Consider the following 18608-nt stretch of genomic DNA (forward strand, 5'->3'; position numbering starts at 1 on the left):
CACTGGCCCCTTTTCTGGAAGGGGCATGTTAATTTCAGCTATCGTAGTAGGGAAATCCGCGGGGGATTTAAATATCCCCCGCGGCATTTAAATAAAAATGTCTGCCGCTTTTTTCCGGCTTTTAGAAAAGCCGGAAAAGAGCGTCTACACTGGCCCCGATCCTCCGGAAAAAGCGCCCTTTTCTGGAGGCTCTTATTCCTTTGAAGTAGGAATAAGAGCCTCCGGAAAAGGGCGCTTTTTCCGGAGGATCGGGGCCAGTGTAGACGCTCTTTTCCGGCTTTTCTAAAAGCCGGAAAAAAGCGGCGGACATTTTTATTTAAATGCCGCGGGGGATATTTAAATCCCCCGCGGATTTCCCTACTACGATAGCTGAAATTAACATGCCCCTTCCGGAAAAGGGGCCAGTGTAGACGAGCCCTTACTGTTTAGCAAGGTTATAAGCAATTAAAATGTAGGCTCTTATACTGGGAAGTGCCAGAGAACTTTAATAATATATAATGCTACCGGCTCCAGTTATGCAGAGTCTTCAGAATCAGGACCTCCTCCTAATTCTCCGCCAGCTCTGTTACTGACTTGTTGGCCTATGATATAGATGCCACTCTGTCCATGCTATGCTGTCCCAGTTGAAGTCAGAAGAAAAGCCCAAGCTGAATACTTCCTCTACATGAAATGAGGGATGGAGTTGATAGGACATTATTTGAGAGAGTCCTGAGCTTTGAATTCACTTTCTTGCATGGTAAGGAACGGTCCATGCATTGAGCTTGAAGTGAATCTCAAGGCATGCCCTCTTTACTCAGACTTTTGGAGACAATGGTGTATTATAAGGGTGTACAGTCTTGTAAGAATGTTATAATTATTTTTGTCATTATTTTCAGGTTTTGAGGTGGGTGATTTTGGCTATATTTTTAATGTTTTGTTTTAAAGAATTTAAAATTATTTATATTATAAATCCATATATATATATAATGGCTATTTATACTACTTCTCAACCTCAAAGTGCTGTGAGACTTAATTTATGTTCATAAAGCTCTTTGAGATCCTTGAATGAAGAGACTATTGCTGCCTAGTGTCTATGGTGAAAGAGACATTAGAATCATGTTGTCAACTTATATCGGGGTGGAGAACCTAAGGCTTAGGGGCTGGATGCAGCCCCCAGCTTGCCTGGGCCCCCCTAAACTCTGGTGTGTGAGGGGAGTGCCTTTCTTCCTCTCAGTTGGGGGCTACATCAGTGAGGGTTTGGAGGTTTGGGGTTTTTTTTTTTTGCTTCTCACTTGTGTGCAGCCACCCACTGATTTTTCTGTGCATCAGGGGCCCCCAGCCCAAAAAATGTTCCCCACCCCTGATTTATATAAATCATTGGGTTGGTTCATTCATCCATAACTACAGAAGGAGCTGTAGGTTTCACATAATACTTCCCAGAACTTAAAACAGAAGGGCTTGTAAGATGCAAGGATGCTCTTATTTGAAACAGAATACACAGATTAGAATGATTAGCATGTAAAGTATTAGCTTTCTGGGTTTGGACTCCTCTATCTGGCAGGAAAGGAAGAGAGGTATATCTCTGTAAGTTTTATTCCAAGGAAATGCTGAATACTACTGTGCTGGGCACCAATATAAGAACCTGGAAGGATGGACAGATAAGGGTAAACATAGATCTTATCTGCTGAGAATTCTTTTAGGATACTTAACAGAAATATTCAGTATTCTTCTCTTCATTCCTGAAAGGAGGTTATGTTTTCTCTTGGACCATCTCTAAAACATTTTTCTTTTATACAGCATCTTACATGTGTTTTGTATTTCAGCCAGAAGTAAAACTTGCAATTTAATTCTTTTTTTCATTGAGCATCATGATAAATGTTGAACAAGACTTGCAGAATAATGGCATGACTAAACCTAATCCCAGAATGTACATTTAAAAAAGAGTTTGAATTCCAAATGGTATAATTTACAAAAGTTGATGAAACGTAGTCAGTGTGTTTCTTAAGAATGAAGCAAACTTTGATGATGATAGCTGATGTTATGAGTTCAGCAGTTACATTTGTAGTAGAAGAGTTACTGAGCGAGGTCATCTTTACTTAATCAGTATTTCTTCATATTTTTGGTTTTCATTGTTGTTTTTTTCTCTAGACCCATCTGCTCCACCAGCCCCAACTAATCTCAGAATTGCCAACTCCACTACAAATAGTGATGGAAGTGTAACTGTAAGGGTTATTTGGGATCTTCCCGAAGAACCTGATATCCCAGTTCATCACTACAAAGTCTTCTGGAGCTGGACAGTCAGCAGCAAGTCTGTCATCCCAGCTAAGAAGAAAAGAAGGAAGACTACTGATGGGGTAAGGAGCAAACTTTGAGAATGAGGCACAAATGCTCCTTCTCAGTCATGGTAGACTAAAACATATTTCTGGTTTAAAAAACAAAACTGTCTTGTACTAAATAAATGTGATGTCACATAAAGAAATCTGATGGAAAGGTATTTTTATAAGATGTCTCTGATAGTTTAATAACCAGTTTTGCTTTTTGAAATAAGCATTGTTATTGTTCCATAGACACTAACTGAAATCAAAGGGAGGAGCCAAAGTTGATTGATAACTTAATTGAATCCACATATATATATGGATGGAAATAGTTTAAGTCTCTAAATCCAGATAAAATGGAACCTAGTGTAGATATACAATTAATACATAACATAAAAGTATTTCTCTAACATAAGCTTTACTTTACTGGAACCCTTTGAACAATGGATTGCTCATTTAATAAAATGTCATCTGTAGTGTAGCTCTTTTATTAATACAAATAATTTCTGGAAGTGATGTTTCCTCATGTCAGAGTGATTTCTGATGGTTTGGTTATCATGTACGTCCAAGAGAAAAACAAAATCCTTCTTACATAATTCTGCTGTACCAATGAAGTGACATATTTCCATAGGAGAAAATTAATGTCAGCTTCTGAATTGATATGTACCTCATTGATTTAATGAAAAAACAGCTGCCGTGACTCCTTAGGAACATTACTTTTTTTTTTTTACAATAGCTTAACAGGTGATAGGTAATAGAAATAGAAACAATTAAAGGACAGAGGCAAGACTCTTGTCTCTAAGAGCAATATATTATCAATATATTACAGTCTTGATTCCCCAATGCATCTGAGAATGTAGTGCAGAGTGTTGGATGACAAGGAGGTGATTCCAGCTCTGATCCTCAGCCACCTAGCCCTAGGGGAAGTGAGATTTGCAGGGGGCCTATTTAATTTACACTACGACTTAGAACCTACCTAATTCATGGCCATGAAAAATGTGCCATGGACTGGGAAATCTGGTCTTCCCCCTGTAAAATCTGGTCTTTTCTTTGTCTTTACTGGGGTGGGCAAGAGGAGGCTTGCAGGCCAAATCTGGCCTCACAACCTGTTGGATCTGGCCCGCGCCCACCTTGATCGCACCCTTAATACACCGATCTGGCTGCTCATTGCACTTGACACTGGGGAGGGACATTGAGGCTTCATGCACTGTCCCCACCTCCTAGCAAAGTTCCTCAGCTCTCATTGGCCAGTTTCTAGCCAGTAGGAGCTGAGAAACTTTGCTGGAGGCAAGGGCAGTAAGCAAAGCCTCCTCCTTCCCTCACTCCCCCCTCCCTGTGCTGAAGCAGAGCCATGTGGAGAAACTAGCTGAGGAGACAGACACGGAGCCTGTCTCAAGTTCCTGCAGGGCTGCTGGCTGGGAGCTGCCGAGGTAAGTACCTCCCAGCCAAAGCCTGCCTCTGACACTCCACCTTCTCACTCCCCCAACTTCTTGTCCCAGGCCACCACACCCTCCTGCCCCAGGTCACCATCCAAATCCTCTGTATCCCCTCTTCTTACCTTCTCCAGGTCATAACTCCCTCCCAGACCCTATACCTGTTCCTACACTAATCCCTCAGACCAGAATCCTCTCCTGCACCCATATCCCCTCCAAGACCCTGCACCCCAAGACCCTGTCCCAGATTATAACCCCCTCCATTAGCCAAACTCCCTCTCACACACCACATGCCAGTCCTCTATCCCAAGCTCCCTTCTACACATTACCCGCTATCCCAGACACCATGCCCCCTCCATAGAAGTGTTGCCCTTGATCACTTACCAAAATCTTGGAGTGGACCCCTATTAAGAATTATTGCCTACTCTGGTCTTTACCCTATTCTATACATATTTCATAGGGGAAACCAACATTCTCAAACTGGGGATCCTGACCAAAAAGAGAGTTGTAGAGGGGTTTGCAAGAGTATTTTAAGGGGTGACATTATTTCCACCCTTACTTCTGCACTGCCTTCAGAGTTGGGTGGCTGAAGAGTAGTGGCTGCTGGCAAGGTGCTCAGATCTAAAAGCAGAGCCCTCCAGCAGCAGCACAGAAATAAAAATGGCAATACCATACAATATCACCCATACATCTAAGCTGCTGCCTTCAGCGCTGGGAAGCTTCAGAGATGAGGGCCCAACTCTGCAGGCAACAGTGCAGAAATAAGGGTAGCAATACCATACCATACTGTTCTTTCTTCTGCGCTGCTGACAGTTCTGTCTTCAGAGCTGGGCTCCCAGCTAGCAGTTGCTGCCCTCTGGCTGCCCAGCTCTGAAGGCAGCAATGCCACCAGCAGCAGTGCAAAATTAAGTAGCAGAACTGCAACCTCCTTTACAATCCCACAACTCCTTTTTGTGTGAGAACACCTACAATTATAACCCTGTGAAATTTCAGATTTAAATAGCTGAAATGAAATTTAAGATTTTGAAAATCCCATGACTGGGAAATTAACCAAAATGGACTGTGAATATTTTGGGCCCTAACTATGAGAGAGGTTCAGACATAGTGAAGCTCTATTCCCTGGAATTACTTCTGGAACACCAATGACACATGCTCCATTCCCCTCACACTGAAGATTGGAGGGCATCATGGTTACACCAACACAGTATCCTTATGCAAGGGAAGTTCACTAGCTATTTCTAGCCATGTTTCACAGAACATAAAGTGAAATTAGTGAACCAAAGTTTCTGGGGTTTGGTTTGGTTTTGTTCTTTTTCAATTAAAAGCTTACTTTCAAAGTCCCATGGTAAAAACACCTAGAAAGGAAGGGTAGCATTTCATGGTTTCTCTGCTATCTTAGAACCACTATATTAAATTCCACTGGGTGGCACAGGACTAGAGCTGGCTTATAAAAAGCAGGTAATTGAAGTCTGCAGTTTCCTGGTAAAGTACTATAGGTCAGAGATCTTCAAGCAAAGAGGCCCCAGTACCATGGATCCCTAGCCAAATATGCAGTAAGGAAGGAAATTTGAAATAGAACTGGATCCAAGTGTTATTTTTAACACCATTTTAGATGTATGAGTAGTAAGTATATTACATCAAGATCCGTTAAGAACAGGTAATAAATAATGCCTTGCTCTTATATAGCACTTTTCATCAGTAGATGCAAAAGCACTTTACAAAGGATTAAGTATCATTATCTCAGTTTTCCATCATACAAGCAGACATGTTTTTATGTTAGTAAGTTCAAATTCTGGCCTTAAGAAATGTTCACAGCTTTCTTGAAGCCTATGACAAGCAAGTACTACATTCAAGAGCAGAAATTAGCCCCTGGAATATCTTTCCTTTTATTCTAAAGAGATGTATCTCATTGTGCTTTGTTCTTTTACAGTACACTGTAAAAGTGATGCTGTGATAGCAAGAAAGAGGAAAATTCCTTGATGGAACTCCACTGAAGTCAGTTCTAATCAATGATCCGTTGCATATTAGAATAACTTTTCTAAAAAAGCAAAATTTCACTGTACTAAATTAACCCCATTTCCAGGGAGAGAGAGGAAAGTATTCCTCTTATTTGATAAGATCCTTCAGAAAGTAATTAACCAATTTTACTTTTAGAAGTAAATGAATATAGGTTTTCATGATTACATCCGTATGAAGTCAGTGGAGTTGTCAGCAGAGAATTTGGCCTACAATATTAGAAATGAATAGTGCAATTACATGAACTGGGTAAATCAAGAGGCATAATCAATTTTATAAAGTGATCTTAGAACAAACCTAATAATTATTTTAATTTGCAATAATTTAGATGTACTAATATTGTATAATATATAATGTACAACACTATATGGTTGACACATCACTCCTAGTTGATACAAGAAAGCTTAGGCAAGTTGCAAAAGAATTCAGAGTAAAATATGGCATATTTGTGCCTGGCAAAATATGCAATGGGTGCATTTTTAGGCATAAATATATAAACAAAGAATTTGGAGAGGCTGTGTCTCTTGTTTACAGTCTCATGGGGCTTGCTTTACTTTGTGAATTGTTAACAAGAGAATGAAAATCCAGTTCATGTGCCTCTCCATGCGATGACATTGGAGAACTGAAATGTTGTTGGCTTTTTTCTTTGTTTCTTTTCTTTCTATTACAAAAATTAAAAGCATTCTTGTTGGTTTTTTAGCAACAACAGAAGCAAATTGAAATAAATATTGTTCCATATACCGCACAGTATGTTCCATTTCTGTTCAGACTATCTGTCTCTAGACAAAGCTTCCTTTTGCTTAGCTAATCCAGTCTGTCCAGGAGATGAGGAGCAAAGTTTAGCTTTCATTGGCCAGATTCTTTTTGGCATCATAAAAACTTGTTATAGATATAAAAAAGAAATTTAGTCTTGGCTTAAACAGCTGATGCCTGTAGTTACTAAAGTCTGGCAAATTCTACAGACATCACTAAGTTTAGCATTTTAAAACAACACATAGCAAAACCAAGTCCAAGAGTGAGAAAGCATCAAATAAAAATCAGAAAAGAAAGCAAGTTGAGTTCTGTTGAAATTTATAAATAATTCTTTCTTATTCCAAGAAGAGTTTTGTGTGCCTAAGACAACATTCCTGCTTTTAATTTAGTAAGAGTCAGTGTTTCAATAATCTCAAAATTGTTCAGCATTTATATTCTCTTTCATTATAGTCCCAGAATTATGTGGTCCTGGAGGGACTACAACCCAACAGCAACTACATGGTGGAACTACAGGCAGTAACATACTGGGGACAAGTGCGACTAAAAAGTGCCAAGGTGTCTCTCTATTTCAGTTCAACTCAAACATCTATTAATAGTAAGTAACCTCCTCCAAATTCCTCTTACCCTCTGTTTTAATAGATAATTTCTTAGATTTCAAAAAATTCACCCATTATAAGTGTCTCCATTGAAGCATGCCTCTGTGGTTTTGGTCAAGTCACTTAACTTTCCTATCTCAGTTTCCTCATCTGTAAATTGGGAATAGTCAGTCTTACATACCTTGCCTCTTTTGAAAAACATAAAAAACCACGTTAAGAGAGTGCGTATTTGCAAGATCAGGCCTGTAGTGTTTAATTAGTACTAAAATCCCCCCAAATACAAACACACACTGAACCTTCCAATAAAAAGAGCAGAAGCAAATCCCGTATTACTAGCTTAACGTACAATTTTCCATGGCAAAAATTTTATAAATGTTGAGAATTTCAAGTAGCCCATAAATTCAGATCTTAGCGCACATTTATATATGCTGTGGATTCAGGCAAAGTAGTTCTCCTACTAGGATCTCAAACTATAAAACAATGTCCCTGGTTGGCAAGAAGTTAATCCCAAACATGTATCACATGCATGGCACCTAGCTACAATATGAAGTCTTGAGGTATTAAGTTCTTTCTTAAACTAAACTCACATGCTAAACAACATAGTGGAAAAATTCTTCAAATCCCAAGGTGCCTATACTGTGACACTCAATCTTAGTTAAATACTCTCTTAATAATACTTTGTCTGAGGCTAAGGTCAAGATTGATCTGCCTTTCCAGTGGCTGATGTGTCATCTGATTAACCACATCCAACCATTGACGCTTATGACAATAATAATTTTTAGGATTAGAGCACAGTTTCCAAAGCTTGCCATTTCCCCCATCTTTGCCCTTCCCATCTTTCATTCCTTTCACATTAGTTTCCCATTTATATTACAAGCAATATGAAAATTAATCACAACAAATTTCTTAATTCTTATATCATTCTGTATTCCAGTGCTGAATATTCTGATTGCTAAGATATTTGGACTGTTCTGCGAGCATGTTCAGTCTATTTTGGATGAAATAAGATATATTCTCTATATACCTAGATATAAAAGTTGACAACCATGCAAGAATCCCATTATAAACAATGGCGCTTCCCCCCCCCCCCCCCAAAGCAGGAGGCAGGCCCTCTTAGAGAATGATAGAGGCCCAGGCCACTTTGGATACGTCTAGACTACACGCTTCCTTCAAAAGAAGCTTTTTCAAAATAATCTTTCAAAAAAGCTTCTTTCGAAAGAGATCGTCTAGACAGCCACCACTTTTTTTTAAAAAAGCAATCTGCTTTTTCGAAAGAGAGCACCCAGACAATATGGATATTCTCTTTTGAAAAAGCCCTGTGTGCATTCAAGAATGCCTTTTTTTCAAAAGAGCTCTTTCGAAAAAAGGTGTTCTTCCTTGTAAAATGAGGTTTACTGAGCTCGAAAAAACTGCCACATTCTTTCGATTTTAATTTAGAAAGAATTCAGTGGCAGTCTATATGCAAGTGAAGTTTTTTTGAAAAAAGGCCACTTTAAAAAAAAAAAACCTGTAGTCTAGACATAGCCAAAGTTTAGAGGCCCCAGCCTAGCCCCAGTCCCAGGTCCATGATGTATCTGATTTCTCACCCACAGAGTCATACTAAACCAAAAGAATATATGAAAATGAACACTTGAGACATTTATTTATTAACAATTAAGTCATTATACCAATAGTATGTATATTAAAAATGTAACTTTAATTGTGAGTTTCCACTTCAAACAAAACTCTTCATGTTAGGAATGCTTTTCTGGCTTTCTTGTGTGCAAACTCATTTATAATTGAAGAAAAAACTAATTTACGTGCAACATCACTGTCAATGTTAAGCATTGCAAGCCCAAACGTTCCTGTCCCATTATAGAACAGTGACAGTTCTTTATTTGTTTTTACATGTTTAGTGTGCATTCACCTGAAGCCAGTGATGCATGGAGACTGACACAAATATGCAATGCAATTGTGATATTAGGAAATTCAGTCAACAGGCTGAGATTGAATATTTCCTGAAGCAATTCTTTTGGCTATCAGTCTGATTTGAAGTTGGTGGAATGTTTCAGGAAGATGATCTCATCACAGACATCTCTTGAAATTTCGTGGTTGTACCTTTGTTGAAACTGTTCAGCCACTGAATATAGATCTTCATCACTTAGATCTCTGAACTCCCAAAGGAATCCAAAAACAGTACAAATTTATTGCAGTGACTCAAATCAGTGTGTAAGACCAGATTTGATGGAGTCAATAATAACAAAAAAACCATTGACTTGATAGTGCCTTTCTGCATCAGATTGAGATGTTACGCTGAGATTGGTAGAAAACTCAGATGAAATGCCAATACCCATGGCAACTTATTTAGACTCAGAAAAGATTTCATCCCGTAGATCACAAATCTTTTTAATATCTTTAAGAAGTCATTAATTGTTATCCCTCTTAGTTGTTCAGTGTTATCTAATGTAGCAGTCTGTGCTTCAATTACAAGATTAGTTTCATGGATCATTTTTAGCAGCTTCATCCACATGGCGACATTAAAATGCATTCAAATTTGGATGTATACTTCTGAATTCACTTAAGCTCGGTGTGAACCTGAGCTGTGAGAGTAAGAGATTCAAGTTCACTTAAAGCCTTTCTCACAGAGTCCAAATGCTATGCAACTGGTTTAATCCCAGTCAATTTGTGCTGACCATCTTGTTGTCCACATGACGTGAAGGGAAACAGGCAGATGCTGCTTTAGAATTTCCTACTTTCGAGGACTGCTACTGAAGAGGTTGTACAATTGTTGGATTGTTCCAAAGTATGCGATTGTTCCTTGCATGATTCAACACAATCAATGCTGACAAGATTTAATGTGTGGTTGCCACAAGTGGAGAAAATACAATTTGGATTTTGCTCAAGAAGGACTGCTTGTACTCCGTTTTACTTCTCAGCCATATTGGATTCATTGTCATAGGCTTGGCCAATGCAGACTTGAAAATTTAGTTTGAAGCCTTCCAGAATTTCTAATACAAGAGCAGCTATTTCTTTTCCAGTTTCTTTTTTGTGAAATTACCAAACAAAATGAATCTTTCTTCAATTAAAACCTTTGAACTCCCTGCAATTTTAAAATATTGAACAACCAAGGTAATCAGTTTTCAATAGTATTGTCAGCTAGTGCTGCTCTACTAGCTGATTTCTATGTAACATAGTTATCTTTATGTGATATTCATGTGCAGATATTCAGACTTTTAACTTCCTCCAACCTCTACTGATGTTCCAACTGGATGGATCAGACAGTACTGATTCATTTGAAGTATTACTGTTAAAAATGAAACAGGGTACACAGTACAAAGCCTGCTTTTCCATGCTCTAGTAGAGCCAGTATCTTGTGTAGATCTCTCCATTTGGAAGACTTTATGTCAGCAGATGTGTGGGGAAAGCATAATTTTCAGCATCTTTCGGTATATTACTTGGATTCTGAAAACAACTAACTGAGAAACGACTGCATTTGAACAACATTGTTCTTATCAAGAAGTCCAATATCAGGTTCTGATGCCACTGTTGTTACACTGTGTCCTGTGCGAGTCATAAGTTCTTGCTCTTGCTGTGCAGCATCTCCGAGCTCTTCATTTTCTGCCTGCACAGTCTCTAAATCGAGTGTAGATTCTGCATCTGTCACTACTGCTAGCATTTCTGTGTCTTGATTAATGACCTCCTCATTTTGAGGCAGTGGCATTGAAGTGTCATTTGTGGGTACAAAGTTTTCATTTTCAGAACTGAGGAAATGTTGCTGTCAGTATCGTCGCCATCTAATGGAAGAGGGATCTTTTCTGTGAGAAATGATGTTGTTAACTTTTAACTCTTAACTGCTGCTTCACGCTATTGCTTTTGCCATCTCTTACTTGTACCATTGTCAAATCTTCACTTCGTTTTTATAAAGGAGTTCTTTTAAAACACAATAACACATAATAAATTAATTCACTAAATGCTATTGGCTATACAAAATTTTAATTGTATAGATTTCACAATGAATAGTACATCATAATGGTTTGGGGACTATGTAGCCTTATTGCAAAGTCTTGAAATTTCATCTGCTAACATGTTCCTGTTATTAAACTCCTCTAATAACTGGTGTCTTATTATGAATATGAACATTGGACAGTAACAGAATTAATTATGACTTTCAAAACCTCTAAAGTATGCAAAGACTATAAACAGCACTTCATAACATAAAATCACTAATCACAGATGCTACTCCAGTCTCCAGTCACACGGATGAAAACTTGGATATGACCAAAAATTTGGTGATGGCCCAAGGTCCCACAAAGATGTAAATGAATTTTTTGCAGGTATATAATATATATAGCTTTTTATAGTCTCTGTTATAACTAAAATGTGTATAATAAATGGAAATGACTTGGTAGAAAATTTTCAAAATTTGAGGGCCCTTTGTGTCCTGAGGCCTGGGCCAAATGGTCCTCCCACTCCCTCTTCTCCCACACACACACATCTCTGATAGGGCCTGGCAGGAGGGAGAGACAGATCTGAGTTTCCTTGCCCCTCTGCCTGTAACACACATACATTATTTTTTTTAATGAAATGAGTCAATTACAATTGGATATATGCCCCCCCACAGGATTATTTTGCCATTTTTCCCAAATCTTCAGACTACATCTGTTTATAGAAGTATCACTGCAGTCAGTAAAGGTAAATTGTGTTTGGTTTATGTAAGTGCATAGATGTGAGAAAGGGTTGAAAAATTGTTCAGCATGGCCCAGAACTGCCAGCCCCAAACTTTCAAAAATTATATGCTGATCTCTAAAAATAATCATGAGATTAATTGTAATCAGGAGCAGCCTGAGGAGGGCTGTGGCAGCTGGCGCCCCAGGCAGAACATGCGATTGGCACCCCTGCCTGCACGGCCGTCAATGGGCCGTCAATGGGGTGACATCATCACCGGGTGCCCCGAGCTCCCCGTGACATCATCATCGGGTGCTGTTGAAGGCTGCGCCCTAGGTGATGGCTGAGTCAGCCTATAGCCACAGGCCAGCCCTGATTGTAATTACTTAGGGGAGAAGAGAAGTTATTCTTTCCCTTCTGGATTTTGAACTGTTAGAATCTCTGCTTTTGTTTTTTAAAAAGTAAGGCCATGATCGTCAAAGGCTTTTAAGTGCCTAATTCCCATTGTATTCAATGCCTTTGCAAATCAGGGCCTTAGTTTTTAAAAAAACAGAAGCAGAGATTCTTCCATAACATAACATGGTTCTAAGGCTTTTTAAAGAAAATCAACACATATTGGGAGCCCTGCCATAAAATCATGAGAACAGGCAACACTAACACACATGAAAATACTAAGACTTATTCTGGCTGAAGTTAGCAAAGCACTGGAAATTAAGGGTTCAGTCCTCCTCCCATTGAATTAAGTGGGAATTTTTACCATTTATTTTCAGGGGAGCAAAATCAGCCCAGAATCTGTCAGCAAAATCTCCTTACTCGTTATTCAGATGATAGTAACAGATCACAAAACTGGGTAGTTCAAATATAAGCAGAGCTGTTGCTTGTCTGATAGAAAAGGCATGAATGCAGGACTCCAAAGGCCAAAGGCTCTCACTTTTGTACATCTACACTGCAACACTATTTTGAAATAATTAGTGCTATTCCGAAATAAATTAGTCCGCGTCTGCACAGCAAGCAGTTACAGTATTTCAAAATAGGGCAGCTCAATTTGCGTAGCTTATTTCAAGTTAAGCTCTGCAGTATAGATGCATGCTTATTGTGCTGTCTCAAAGTAAGGTTCATAAGTGGCAATATTTGATATAAATAAGATTCTGAGAAAATTTGTATGAGGCTGGTGATGTGTTATTGAAACATGTTTCATAACTCCTCATCATCCTAGTGACATTTTGGTTAAAAATGCTTTTAAAATTAACTCCAACTATGTATGACTTAGTGGATCTATTGCAGATAATCAGTAGATTTTTATTATAAAACTAAGCAAGGGAGCTTAAATTAAAGTAAAAACTTCACAGAATAATTGAAAATCATGCAAATTATGGACACAATGAGATATGATCAAGTAAATAGAATACTGAATTGAGAATCAAGAACAAAAAATCCCATCCTCTGATACTAGCTTACTGAGTGACATTGCACAAGAAACATTTTATCCTATAAAATGAGGATAATAACGTACTTTTCTATTTCATAAGGATCTTGTTAATCAGTTACGTTTAGTAAGAACTTGAGGTTCTTTGATGTAAATTGGTATATCAGTGTAATGAATTAGTATTTACTGCTGTTACTAGATCATTTTCAGCATAGTCACTGGGCAGAGTGTGAACTCTCCCATTGCTATAAGTTTGGAGTATCTCCATTTATTTAATGTAGCCTCTACTGCACTTAGGCTGGTTTCACTAATGTCCAAATCTAGCTCACTCTTTTGGGCCTAGTATTGCAACATCACCCATGCCCAAAAGTGCCTCTAGAGACTGTTGTACTGAGCCTCAGCAGCCTCATTGTTGAGTTCACTAGCAAGTCAAGTTGCTGAGGGAGAAGGGAAGGGAAAGGAAGAGAAAGGAAGAGAATAAAGAATGTTTGCTTCACTTTCATTTTTACCTTCTGACACTTTGCTCTTCCAGACTCCAGTGCAAATAATATTTGTCTTACAAAACTTTTGCCTACCGGGGTTCAGTGATCTTAATCTGAGCACGTGAGTTTTGTGGTATCATCAGTTTCTGTTCATTTCAACAGTACTTATCGTCACAACTAAATTTAAATTATCTGCTACAGTTTCTTTAGGAGAGTCTAGTCTCTCCTTTACTCTTTTACCCTCTCTAGCTTAAGAAAATAGACTGGATTATATTTCTGTGAAGTCTGCTGGCCCTACCATGAGGTGAACTGAGGCGGCCGCCTCAGGTGCCAGACTGTGTGTGTCGGGGAGGAGGGGAGGTGCGCCACTAGACCCAGAGTGTACACAATTGTGTCTGCTGCTGGTGCATATGTAGGTAGCAGAGCAGTAGCAGTACCATGAGAGGAACAGAACAGGAAGAAGGCAGAATTGAGACCTTTTAAAGTTTTGGCCCAAGCAAGGGGGCCTGGGGGCATCATTTGAGCTCCCTGCCTCAGGTGCCAAAATGTTGAGGGCCAGCCCTGGCTATCTACCTCATCTCTGTTTTCTTGTTGCACATGATATGATTTATAATACTTTGGTGAATTTTTAGGGTATTGCTTTGACTGGTTTTTTAGAGCTTTTAAAATCCAATTACATGTCAGAGCTATATTTCTGGGTGGTCTCAAACCTTCATAGTCTTTAATAGACTTGTCTTTGGTAGATTTGCATGCAAATATTCACAAACATTCACTTAATTAAAGCCAATGATTTCATTTTGATCACAGATCAATTCAATTCACTTTAATTCACAACTTTTTATTCGTTTTTTACATGAACATTTGCACAAACAACTTGCTTGCTCATGTGTGTGAGGATATTCATGGGAAGCATAATATGGCATGAATATTGTGATTGTGCTAGCTGTTAATTATTCACTAAAAATGGGGAAAAGTCCTGTGGCACCTTATAGACTAACTGAAGTGTTGGAGCATAAGCTTTCGTGGGCAAAAACCCACTTCGTCAGATGCATGTCAAGATACTATTTATTCACTAGTAACTTCAATGGAGCTACACCAATTTTCATCAACTGAAAATTTAACCCAGAGACTTTTGCAATGCTTGATTATACATTTTTTATAGATTGTTTATATATTGTAGTTGCTGTTGTCTACTCAGTATGTAAAATGCCAAAAAGAATATATGTTCCAGACTGTTTATTCTCATACTGAAAGGCAGTGGCTCCCAACCTTTTTTATGCCAGAGACCTGCAAACACATTTATAAACCTTTGGTGGACTGGCAACATTTTAGTACTGCAGCTCAGGCTTCAGCTATGGCAGCTATCACACAGGCTGCGTGGTGACTGCCCAGCTGCTCCTGTGGTGGGACGGGGTGGCCCTACCCCCAGGAGTAGCTGGGGCTGTGACTGCGTGGCTCTGCTCAAGGGGTGGGCAAGGAAACCCTGATCCCAGCCCTGACCCCCAGAGTCCCCACGTCCCAGCAGCCAGCAGTTCACTGGTGGTAAGGAGCTGCTGCTGTAAAGTGATATACTCCACTAAATATGATATTTAAAGCCTCTGTAATGGGGTTATCAGCATTATTTCTCCTACCTATTGTTTACTGTTGTTCCACTCTAAAGTCACTCAGGGAAAGTAAATGAAGATTGGATAAAATGTCAAGACATTTTTTTCTAAAATATATTCTCTAGGAATTATTTGGAGGAAGTTCTCTGGACTGTGTTACACAAGAGGTCAGACTAGATGGTCACAACCATCCTTTCTAGCTGTGGAATCAGTAAATCTAAGGAAGTAAAGCCAAATTTCAGAGAGTTGGATGCTTAATTGCCTTAAATTCAGCCTGTATCCCATTATAGGTATATCACCAGTATCCAGTTCTAAAGGAGATTTACAAAGCATTTTGCTCAATAAATATTATCAGTTCTCATTGCCAAGAGACACTTTTCAAGCATGTTTAGATAAAAAGGATAAGTAAAATAATATCTTTTACTGGACCAACTTCTTTTGCTGAGAGTAACAAGCCTTTGGGCTAAACAGAGCTCTTCTTCAATGTTGTTCATCTTGAAAGCTTGTCTCTTTCACTGAGGATATGTCTACACTACAAAGTTAATTCGAACTAACGGACGTTAGTTCGAATTAACTTTGATAGGCGCTACGCTAGCGCTCCGCTAGTTCGAACTTAATTCGAACTAGCGGAGCACTTAGTTCAAACTAGGTAAACCTCATTGCACGAGGACTAAGCCTAGTTCGAACTTACTAGTTCAAATTAAGGGGTGTGTAGCCCCTTAATTCGAACTAGTGGGAGGCTAGCCCTCCCCAGGTTTCCCTGGTGGCAACTCTGGCCAACACCAGGGAAACTCTATTGCCCCCCTCCCGGCCCCGGACTCCTTAAAGGGGCACGGGCTGGCTACGGTGCCCGTGCCAGGTGCAAGCCTGCCAGCACCCAGCTAGCAGACACTGCACCTGGCACGGCTCGAGCCAGCCACCCGATGCCCCCCAGCCCTTCCTCTCTTCCTGGGACCAGGCTGGCGGCTCCTGCGAGCTTGCCCAGGACCACAAGAGGCGGGCACCCGCCTGGTCCAGTGTGGACATCGTGGACCTCGTCCATGACCTCCGCACTAGGCACAGGAAAGTGGCCATCTAGGGCAGGAGAGCTGCCAGCCTGGCCACCCAGGAGCAGGTGTGCATGAAAATCAAGGTGGACCACTGAGACCCCCGACCCTGAGCCCTGAGCTTACAATGGCCATCCTGGGTCAGACCAAAGGTCCATCTAGCCCAGTAGCCTGTCTGCCAACAGCGGCCAACCCTAGGGACCCTGGAGGGGATGGACCGAAGACAGTGACCAAGCCATTTGTCTCGTGCCATCCCTCTCCAGCCTTCCACAAACTTTGGGCAGGGACACTACTCCTACCCCCTGGCTAATACCACTCCATGGACCCAACCTCCATGACTTTATCTCACTTCTCTTTAAACTCTGTTCTAGTTGTAGCCTTCACAGCCTCCTGCAGCAAGGAGTTCCACAGGTTGACTCTTTGCTTTGTGAAGAACAACTTTCTGTTGTTACTAGTTTGAAGCCTGCTACCCATTCCTTTCCTTTGGTGTCCTCTAGTCCTTCTATTATGGGAACTAATGAAGAACTTTTCTGTATGCACCCTCTCCACCCCACTCATGCTTTTATAGACCTCTATCCTATCCCCCCTCAGTCTCCTCTTTTCTAAGCTGAAAAGTCCCAGTCTCTTTAGCCTCTCTTCATATGGGACCTGTTCCAAACCTCTGATCATTTTAGTTGCCCTCCCCTCTCCCACCCTTCTCTTCCCCTCTCCCACCTCCTTTTCCCAGTCTCCCCGAGTTATGGTCAATAAAGAGAGATCCTATTTTTGACCACACGTTTTCTTTATTTTGTACATCAGGAAGGGGGGCTAGGGAAGGGTAAGTGGAAGGATGTGAGGGAGGAATGGGGTACGAGCCCCCGATGGGGAGGACTGGGCTGGCTCTGTGGGCTTCTGGGGGTGGAAGCTCTCCTGCAGCCCCCCAATTGCCCCCTCTCCCCAGATGGAAGCCTGCGTCAAGTGCAGCCGGTATGATGGCCGAGTGCTGTGATGTGCCCAGTGTGGGCACTCCGGGCACTCCAAGCCAGGACTGCTTTGCAAGCGGGGCACCCCTGAGAACTGTCTGTCCGGGGTGGGGGTCGGGTCCCTTTAAGCACAGCCCTCGGCTAGCCTGAGGCAGCAGCTCTACGCTCTAAGTCCTCATCTGATGCCCTGCCGGCACTGCTTCCCGCCATCCTTAACCCCGGTTCAGGGTCCACTTAATGTGGACATGCTAGTTCGAATTAGCAAAACGCTAATTCAAACTAGTTTTTTAGTCTGGATCCATTAGTTCGAATTAGCGCTGTAGTGTAGACATACCCTGACAGAGGTTGGTTTAGTCGGTGATATTATCTCACCTACCTTGAGTTTCTAACATCATGGGACCAACCCAGCTGCAACAACACTGAAAACAACTTTTCAAGGATAACAAACCAAATTTCACTTATCATGCCATATATTGGAGCATGTCTCCTAATCTTGAAAATCTTTTTGGTTTCACCGTATCAGCTAGATAATCAACTACAGAAAACAAAGGATTTGATCTACGGCCCAGTACAATAAGGTAACTAATGTTAGTAGAAGGACTCTAAGGCTTTGTCTACAGTGCAGAACTATTTCGGGATACTTCCAGTGTCCTGAAAAACTATTCTACGTCTTGACAGCATGCCCCTTATTTTGAAATATCTTTCAAAATAATGGGCATGCTCTTGTGAAGTTCCTGTAAACCTCATTCTACAAGGATTAAGGGGCATTTCGGAATAGTGGTTTATTTTGGAATTACAAATAAGCTATTCTGAAATACACTCAAAATAAGCTACACAATTTGTGTAGCTCAAATTGTGTAGCTTATTTCGAGCTAAGGATGCAGTGTAGATGCACCCTAAGAGGTTTCTTCACACTTAGGAACATATTACCTCATCATTCCACATTTTTGTCTGTTTCCTTCTTGTGCAACATACAACATGAATACTTCTTTCTGAAGTGATAGATATGTAGGGATCATCTTGTTCAAGGCCTTTATTCCCAAGAATGGACAGACCAAGAGAGGGAGAACAGGATATGCATATGTAAACCAAAACACAAGCTATGGGTCCAGTTTTTGTTTACCCTTCTTTGTATTAATTTACAACCTGCTTATAATAAGTTGCAATGAAGTCACACTATAGAAGTGTGTGTGAAGAATAAAATTATCAATTTTTGGTGATTCATTTTTCTTCAATGAAGGAAAAGAACAAGTGAATAATCTGGTTAAGGAAAGGAACAATGTACTAAAACTTATTTGATTATGAACATAAAGCAATTGGAGATTTAGTTGAAACTTAACTGCAAACAAGGC

The 18608-nt window shown here is 40.2% G+C and overlaps 1 protein-coding gene across 3 annotated transcripts in view; it reads left to right on the forward strand.

Annotated features, from left to right (window-relative positions):
• ANOS1 (anosmin 1) overlaps positions 1-18608 on the forward strand; it is a 197014-nt gene that overhangs the window by 139862 nt on the left and 38544 nt on the right. For all 3 annotated transcript variants that reach the window (XM_075915284.1, XM_075915293.1, XM_075915303.1), the window contains exons 7-8: positions 2128-2333; positions 6947-7091. In XM_075915284.1, coding sequence (XP_075771399.1) covers positions 2128-2333; positions 6947-7091 — 351 coding nt within the window. The remainder of the gene's footprint in view (positions 1-2127; positions 2334-6946; positions 7092-18608) is intronic.

The sequence above is a fragment of the Pelodiscus sinensis genome, chromosome 1, assembly GCF_049634645.1.
Source record: "Pelodiscus sinensis isolate JC-2024 chromosome 1, ASM4963464v1, whole genome shotgun sequence".
Classification (NCBI taxonomy): Eukaryota; Metazoa; Chordata; order Testudines; family Trionychidae; genus Pelodiscus; species Pelodiscus sinensis.